This window comes from Ailuropoda melanoleuca, chromosome 3 (assembly GCF_002007445.2).
Source record: "Ailuropoda melanoleuca isolate Jingjing chromosome 3, ASM200744v2, whole genome shotgun sequence".
Lineage (NCBI taxonomy): Eukaryota > Metazoa > Chordata > Mammalia > Carnivora > Ursidae > Ailuropoda > Ailuropoda melanoleuca.
The window spans coordinates 117,070,305-117,079,279 of NC_048220.1; the positions used below are offsets into that span (position 1 = coordinate 117,070,305).

The 8,975-nt window shown below is 33.4% G+C and overlaps 1 protein-coding gene across 3 annotated transcripts in view; it reads left to right on the forward strand.

Moving 5' to 3' along the window:
* The window catches only part of FYB1 (FYN binding protein 1), a 152,817-nt gene extending 144,154 nt beyond the window's left edge, over positions 1–8,663 (forward strand). For all 3 annotated transcript variants that reach the window (XM_011218980.3, XM_011218983.3, XM_034656972.1), the window contains 3 exons: positions 4,024–4,057; positions 6,336–6,367; positions 7,153–8,663. In XM_011218980.3, the coding sequence (XP_011217282.1) occupies positions 4,024–4,057; positions 6,336–6,367; positions 7,153–7,175 (89 nt within the window). In that variant the 3' untranslated portion in view covers positions 7,176–8,663. The remainder of the gene's footprint in view (positions 1–4,023; positions 4,058–6,335; positions 6,368–7,152) is intronic.
* The last annotated feature ends 312 nt before the right edge of the window (positions 8,664–8,975 follow it).

The following is an 8,975-nucleotide window of genomic DNA, read 5'->3' on the forward strand; positions in this document are numbered from 1 at the left end:
TTTTTAAGATTTTATTTATTTATTTGACAGAGATAGAGACAGCCAGCGAGAGAGGGAACACAAGCAGGGGGAGTGGGAGAGGAAGAAGCAGGCTCCTAGCAGAGGAGCCTGATGTGGGGCTCGATTCCACAATGCCGGGATCACGCCCTGAGCCGAAGGCAGACGCTTAACCGCTCTGCCACCCAGGCGCCCCNTCAGATTGAGTCTTATACACTGTGTTTTATTTTTTCTTTCTGTTATATTATGAGCATGTGCCCTTGAAGTCAGGCATTGTCCCACTTGCGTGGGTAAATCTGTGCAACATGATTTTATTGTTCTTAACCTGCACGAGGTAAATTGAACTTTATTCCTGGACTTGCTTGCGACAAATGAAATAATAAAGAAATAACAGAAGTTGTCATTTTTATTAAGTAAGAAATTTGAAAATATTAGAATGAAGATATTTTCAACTTTTCCAAAGCTGATCTTGTGTTTCCATCATAATTTTGTATTCACGACACCCTTCTTAAAGGTGAATCAGTCCTGAGAACTGGCACATATGAGGGATGAGTGTTACTTTCTTAATTACCTTTAAACCACCACAATTTTCAAAACACTTGTTTCGAGCCACTGTGTTCTGCTGTATGAATATGAAGTTTCCAAATAATAATTTCATAGGACGTTTGAGAATTCCTGGTGGGCCGGCACCCACAGTAAACTTGGCACCCATTTTACATGGCATGGAGCCATGATGACTTTTTTGCTTATTTCATTTGTATTTTTCCTTCATTACTCCTTATGATGGATGTACATGGAACATTGAAGCAAAGAGAACATTTTTCTACTGCAAAAAAAGATTATTTCTAGGAACTATAATGGAGAGATTATATAAAATATAAGAATTCATGGTAGGTCACTTTTTTCAACACTGTCGTGAATCAATCATGCTTTTAATAGAATGAAGTTTTAGAGATTTTTAAAGGTACTAAACAGCGAAACCTATGCTGTATTAAAAGCCATTAACCCTGTAAAAATGCTATATAATAGTAATTTTATAGCTAATGAGCTCCAAATTATCACATCATTTCAGGAAACTAAAATAGAGCAGTACAGTACCATCCCACACAGCATCTCCTTGATACATTTTTCTTAAATAATATTCATAATCATTCATATTTATGTAGCTCACACAGAGAAGCAACAGTCAAAACAGAGCATGCAATGAAAGGGACAGCCGTTCCTTAGAGCTCTGGAACGGGCAAGATATATAAGAGGAAATATAATGGGGTTTGAGAGTCTAAAATATATTTTTATAATTAATTTTGTGAAGACAGGCTATTAAGCTGTATATCATGAGTTATTAACTTTGGTCATGTAAAGGACTAATTAATGCTTAGTTACTACAGACAGTACATTTTCCAGGTCTACACAATTTTAGCATAAATGAGTTTTTAAAAGATTACCTAAAAGCAAAGGAAAATAAAAACCTTTAATTTCCAAAAATGGTGATTATATTCTCTTTGTTTTGTTCTTTATTTCTTTAATCTTCTAAAGATTTAAAAAAAAAAAAGGTATATATTTGATGCTGGAGCAAGTCCAGTCTCTGGCAATAGCTTATAATTTCTTATATACTTCTCTAATTTTGTATCTTCTAATTTTAGTTCAGAGACGTTACAAAGCCTGAACAGCTCGCAGAGATTTCCTTCACTGTCAAAAGATTCAGCTCATGCAAATCATTACTTTTAAATTATTAACTTAAACATGAATATCTCATGGGAACACTTATTATTGTATTCTTTTTTTTCCCAGTTTAAGAAAAAAAAATCGAAACAAAAACAGAGCCCCTATTTTTAACTAATGGAAACAAAAAAAGTTTGGACTATTAATTACTGTCTATAAAGAAATGTTCACATTTTATTTTAGCTCCAAACATCAGTGCAGGTAAAGACAGAGTTCAGTTATTGGGACCATGACACGAAATCCACAATTTGTTCTAAAAATTGTTATCTACATAGATTTTTCTCTTTTGAGAGACACATTGAATTGAATTTCTTGGAGATGAGCTTATCCCCCCTTTAAAAATTATGTTAAATTACGATATATATTTAAATTTTTTAGAAGTCTGTTAACATGAAGTTGAATAAAAGAACTGCAATATCAAAGGCAACCAAGGATATTAATTTTAGATATTCTTACATTACTAATTTTTGCTACCTTTGGTTTGACTGAAATAAAAAAGGAAGGTATAACAAGGTCTAATTTTTCAGAGTCTGAGAAAAATATTACATTATTGTGCTTTTATCATTCTGACACATGCTTCATTATATCCATACTACAAGAATTCAAAGATAACTTTGATTCTTCCTTTTCCAAATAGGATTCTAATAAAGTTTTCATTTAAAAATGGTGAATTTCTTGGGGCGCCTGGGTGGCACAGCGGTTAAGCGTCTGCCTTCGGCTCAGGGCGTGATCCTGGCGTTCTGGGATCGAGCCCCACGTCAGGCTCTTCCGCTATGAGCCTGCTTCTTCCTCTCCCACTCCCCCTGCTTGTGTTCCCTCTCTCACTGGCTGTCTCTATCTCTGTCGAATAAATAAAATCTTAAAAAAAAAAAAAAAAAAAAAAAGAAAAAAAAAATGGTGAATTTCTTGATAAAATATTTCCGTGGAGTTTTGTGTGTGTGTGTGTGTGTGTGTTTTACACTCTGGAATATTTCAGGGGAAAATTCGTTTTCTTAAGTTTCAATCTATAGTTTCATTTGTATGGTCCCACTTTTTAAAAAAAAATATTTCTGCCTTTTAAATCAATGGTAATATGACATCAGTATGTTTAAATAGTTTGTTATCATTTGTATTAATCTTTGCCTATGAGCTTCCTGGTTTATCATTTTTTACATATTTACTCTAAAAAATTAGATCTAAAGTGGACTAAGCCCAGTAGATTGAAAGAATTTAGAGACTGTATTGACAAGGCAATGAATGCTACTAATCTCAAGCATAGAGTGGTGTTCAGGTGTTAACACAAAACTAATAATTCCAAAGATTCACAATATTAATTAAATTCAGCAGAAATTTCTCAAGAAAAATTTTCTTGGGATTATTTTGCATAATAGGGGCAAAGATAACATTTGTTTTCTTGCATAAAATATGGTCTATTTCCTATTTAACAGGGGAATCACTAGAATGCCTGGTATGTGTTCTTCTAATGATTTGTGTCATGAAAGATGAAAATGCACATGTTGACATGTTGTCAAATGGCAAAAGCAGTATGGAAGACCTTCCGCACTGAACATGAGAACTATTTTGAGACTGTATAGAATGCATACTCCCCCAAGCAATCGCAAGATTGCTGATCTGAAAGGGAAGTTGAACGCAGTTTTGACTTCGTTCAATATAATGAAATTTTAGAAGTTAAGGCTTTGATCTTACATACCTACCTACCTACTTTTGTATTTAGAGAAACTATAAATTCTCCTTAGGACTGGGTTGCATGTGTAACAGCATGAAGAAACAGAATAAAATTTGGAAGAGCTTTGTGCTACCACTTGCAGTAGAAGAAGATAATTTGCTTCTCTTTAAGGGGAAAGGTCGTAAACAGAGGAAAAGAGACATGCAGGAGAGAGAAAAAAAAATTAGAGAGAAAAGGGGAGGAAAAGAAGGGGAGAAAAGTGGACATGAATATGAAAAAATAGGTCGGGGCACCTGGGTGGCTCAGTCAGCTGAGCGTCTGCCTTCAGCTCAGGTTATGATCCGGGGTCCTGGGATCGAGCCCTGCATCTGGCTCCCTGCTCAGTGGGGAGCCTGCTTCTCCCTCTCCCTCTGTACCCTGGCTTGTGCTCTCTCTATCCCAAATAAATAAATAAAATCTTTAAAAAAAAAAAAGGAAAAATAGGTCATATTTGGAAATAGAATTATTCAGTATATTATATCACATTACATCATATCTTATTACATTAAATATTCAATTCTATTTCACTTTCTTAAAAAAACAGTGAAGATTATTCAATTGTGTACTATTAATAAAATTTATTTTCCTTTTTTTCATAGATGGTTATGTCCTTCGGAGTTACTTGGTGGACAAGTAAGTTCATTTTCTTCTACTACTATTACTTGTAAAAAGAATTTTACACTTTTCTTTAAGAAAGTTCTTAATACCATCTAAATAATATAATCTACTAAACTGTCATAAATAAATTTTAAAACAATATGCTATACTAATGTCAATATGGTAGTACCCATGAAAGTTAGGGTTTTCATACAGTGTCACTCTTTTAAATAGACAAGAACCCTTCTCGTTCATGAGTATACAGTTCATAGTTATAAACATTCATTGGAGACAGACATGGCAAACATTGGAGATGGGGAAACCACTAACACTTTCAGTAATATTTTGCCTTTCACTTACTGATTAATGCAGTTGGTTGAACTGCATTAATCAGGGACCAATTAGTGTCTTCACAGGAGGTGCTAATGTCACCTGTTAGTAATTTGGCCCCAATTGAGGGCTTTTCTTTACTAGGCATAGTAGAGTATTAAGTTGCCTTTTTGGAAGCATGCCAAAAAAAAGATAGTCGTCAATGATTCTTCTCTTCTTATGAATAAGACGTTGTCACAGTCTGGTACTAGTGTTTTGTGAGAGTCCCTCTCAAACATTGTAAGATACTGTTCCAAGTCTTTCAGTGCAAGAAGTGAACTCCATTATCAGGTCATATGCCAATGTAAAGATTTGCAGAGTTCTGCATAATAAAAGAATCAGGAAAGATTCACAAACTGTATCCATAAACAACCTGATACCAATCAGAAAGAGACAAATCAATGCTAGTGCTTTGTCAGCAAACTAGTAAAGAGTCAAAAGAAAAATAATCATAATACTTTTCTTTTTCTCAGGGCATTAATCACAATGGTAGGCAAGCACTTCTCTATTTTATGAAAGATACAAATTTCAAGGAATGCATACGTGGCAAATAATGGGACATCTTCATCAGTGATGATTACAGGATGATGAAGAGAGAGGATTTAGAAAGTATACTCTATCATTATTGATTCACCATCTAGTAAAGTGAATACTTAAGAAACATTTATTGAATGAATGATAGGAAGATCTGTCCCCTTTGCATTTGTATCAGATTTCCATTAGCCAAACCCTCCCTTCATCTCAGAGAAAGGATCCAAACAGAAGACAGAGGCAACTCACAGCATCTGCCATAGTTAGCAGCCACTTGGAGGGCCTGCTGCTGCTTCCATGATAAAAGCAGAGATAGTACAGGACCCAAAAGTGGGTCTGGTCAAGGTGACAGTCACCTCACATTTCTGAACTTTGAAACTGTATTCTACAGTTCAAGGCTATATTCACATTTATAATACTTTCTATTTTAATTACTTGTATATCATTCTCTCCTCATTAGATTATAAGCTTCTTAAAATCAAAGTTTGTGTCTTACTCATGTTTATATCTCGTGGCACATAAGAGAGACTCAGTAGGTGTGTAGAACAGCATATTTTACAAAGATTCAGGACCACATACAACCAAAATGCGTAAAAGTAGCCAGAACTATTATTATGCAGGCAGCCTATAACCATAAATATTTTTAGAATTATATAACATAAGAATCACCATACTAACCATACTTTGGCTACTCATTTTGAAACTAATATTAATATATTTTAAAATTAATATTTGTAAACTTTAATTAGAAACATGCAAAAATGATGCATCCATTTCCTATGCCAAATATTATTGTTTCTTTTTTTAAATATTATTCTATTTCATTCAGCATTTGAAGTTCAAGTTAAAGTATATATCTGATATTAACAAATGTAAAGAATCCATTAGGGGAGCACCTGGCAGGCTCAGTGGAAGGAACCTGTGATTCTTGATCTCCAGGTCCTGAGTTCAAGCCCCACGTGGGGTGTAAAGATTCCTTTAAAAATAAAAAAAAAGACTCAGTTAGGGCCCCAAGTGGAATATTGTGCCATGATTTTTCAGTTTGTTCAGTTCAATAAACACTTCTTAAATGTACAGCTCTGTGTTAGGCTCACGGTTGGATCTAAAGATAAATAAAACATGGTGTGTGCTCTTGAGGCAAGTTTTCACTATTCCATATGTCTACGATATGGAATACATTGTGGGTTTTTTGGTTATTTTTAGAATAGAACAGAGAATTAGGGTAAACCAATGAAAGACGATGCAGATGAATATGAAATTTCTTCCCACTTATAAATTCACAACATTTAACTTCTCACCCTTAAATGCTTAATTGTGTCATATAAAAACATATTACTAATTTTTTAATCTAAATATTGCCTTAATGCTAAGAAGATATTTTCTTTAAAATAAAAATTATTTTCTACATTTACAGTGATGGAGAGATCTATGATGATATTGCTGATGGTAAGTCCCACATGGCACCCACCACCGAGAACAATAACAGTGAATTTACTGTTCTCACAAATACTAAAAATAGCTTGCCTGATTAATTAGAGCTTTCCAATCTGATCAGAATTTGAATCACTTGAAAATGTTAGGAAAGGTAAATGCTCTGGTATAATTTAAGAAAATTATTTTTGCACATGACTGGAAACCAAGGAAGAATATTTATTTTCTTTGAAAACAGAAGTATAAAAATAGTGAATTTTTCATTATATCATTTATCTTAATACAAATTACTCTCATCCATAAAAATATGTATACTTGACCAATTAGTAGATACTTATTTCATAACCTATAATACTCACTAGTATTCTTTTAGCATCACATATTTATAAATTACAATCTAAAAAAATTAATCTTATCTGAAATGACGCATAGAGTTACTCATGTGGCCTTTTAGTTTCCTTTTAAACTTACGATTCTTACGGATATTTCGTATCTTCAATCTCATTTAGAAATAACTACCAAAAATTACATTTAATTAAGTGCCAGATAAAATAATCCCAAGTCTCATTTTGATAAAGAATAAATCTGTCCAGAAACTTTGTTAGAATTAAATACTGAGCAATGAAGGTTAAAACATATATGGTCTTCCATGTAACTACTCTTTAACAAAGTAGGCCAATTCTACATTTTTTTAAAATTCTAAACTGGGAGAGTGTGAATCATCCACATTTCTAACCTTGGAACACTTAGAAGCTATGTGTTTTGTATAACTCCATTGAAATTTGTATTTTTATTTCCAGGTTGCATCTATGACAATGACTAGATATCAGCCTTGTTCATTTTGTTATGTTCATTTGATGCCAAAATGAAGTCTGAGTTTTAATTGACATGGGATTGGATATCATAGAAAATGAATGCGCACAACTACTTATTACCATTGATTATAAAATTCTGATTGTCTTTATGAAGTTTTGAAGCTTTGGACTTAGAAAATGATCTTAATATCTTGGAAGACTGCATCGATGAGATGTAAGAATTACTGAATATCTCATCTGCTCAGCTTCAGTGTTGAAGGCGCTTCTTTTAGACCATCAGTAGACAACCTCCCCTCCCTAAAAGGAAAAAAAAATTGAGAAGAAATGACTGTGTTGTCTAAAGAAATAGGAGGAGGAAGAATAAAGAAATATAAGGAAGAAAATATTAATACATTCCACAAGAAGGAAAACTATTGTTTGAACCTTTGTGATTGTACCTTATACTCTTTATTCAAATTATCTATCTTTACAAGGGCACAACTGTCTCCTCTCTTGCTGGTGGGATCAATGTTTTAAAAATTATAGTGGTAGAAGAACTTGTGTACAAACATTGCTCCTGTTTGTTAATTGTGGATATGTTAATTATTTGATAAGAATGTATGCATTTAGTGTGCACACTTAAGATTAAAACTGTAGAAGAGTCAAAAGTCAGTTTTCTTTTTGCAGATTCATCCACTAACAGTTTCCTTATGTGCTCTCTTTAAAGTACTGTTGGAACTACAGTAGATAGGAATGAGGACTACCCTAAAATCACGAAGAATGGAAGATGGACTTTGAAATTAATTAGGCTTTTATGGCGCCTCTTTACTATGAAGACTCTTTTGAAGGTTTCTGCTCTTCAATTACTTCTGTGGAACTTTTTTTTAACCACTTTACTGGAAAGTTGGCCTAGTGTTTGGACTAGAACATTCCCTACTCATACATACTCTTTACCAAAACAACTCCAAACAAAATGTGAAGCATTTGGATTCCAAATGCTAAGAACACTAAACACCATGATAAAGAAACGCAAAACCCTAACACCCAAGAAAATGGCATGTTAGGTAATTTTTTTACAACTTCCAAAATAGGCAAATCCTAAAGCTGGCTCGACTACTAATGAACCATGATGTGATATTGGGTAAACTATTTATCCTCCCAGTTTCCTCATCTGCAAATTACAGGATTAGACGAAATCAGTTTTTCCCACCATTTTTACGACCAGTTACCTCAAACTTTTATAATCCTTCCCCCAACCACAAATCCTGTTATTTCAGAAACCTCTGTGTATTTGTAAAACTCATTATTAAATAACAATTAATGCATTTTCCATATTTTAATATTGCAAAGGCCCATTGGAGCTTCTGAAGAGTGGTCCCACTGAACTGAAATCATTTCATCATTGTAACCTCAGCCTTCATATGGGTAAAGTGTGATTTCCATTTGGTTTGTTAAAATTTGAAAATAGGCATCAAAAAAACAAAAAAAGGAAAGAAAGAAAGAAAATAGACCATCAACTTTTATTGCTCAATTTATAGATTCCGGGAGTCTGAGGCCCCCACATTAGAAACCAATGGTGTCAAAGTCTCCCTCTAATAATGAAATACTTTGCTGTCTACTTTTTGATAGGGTAAGCCAGTATGCTCATATGATGAAATTATTTTAATAGATACATTATATGGTTCAAAAGTGTTTTTATTTGTGTTAAATTTGGTAGCAAACATACATTATACACTGACAGTATATTTCCAGTTATTTTTTTCTGATTGAGAATAACATAAATTCAATACAATGTCAGTTTTTAAAATTCCAAATTAAACCAAGAGAGT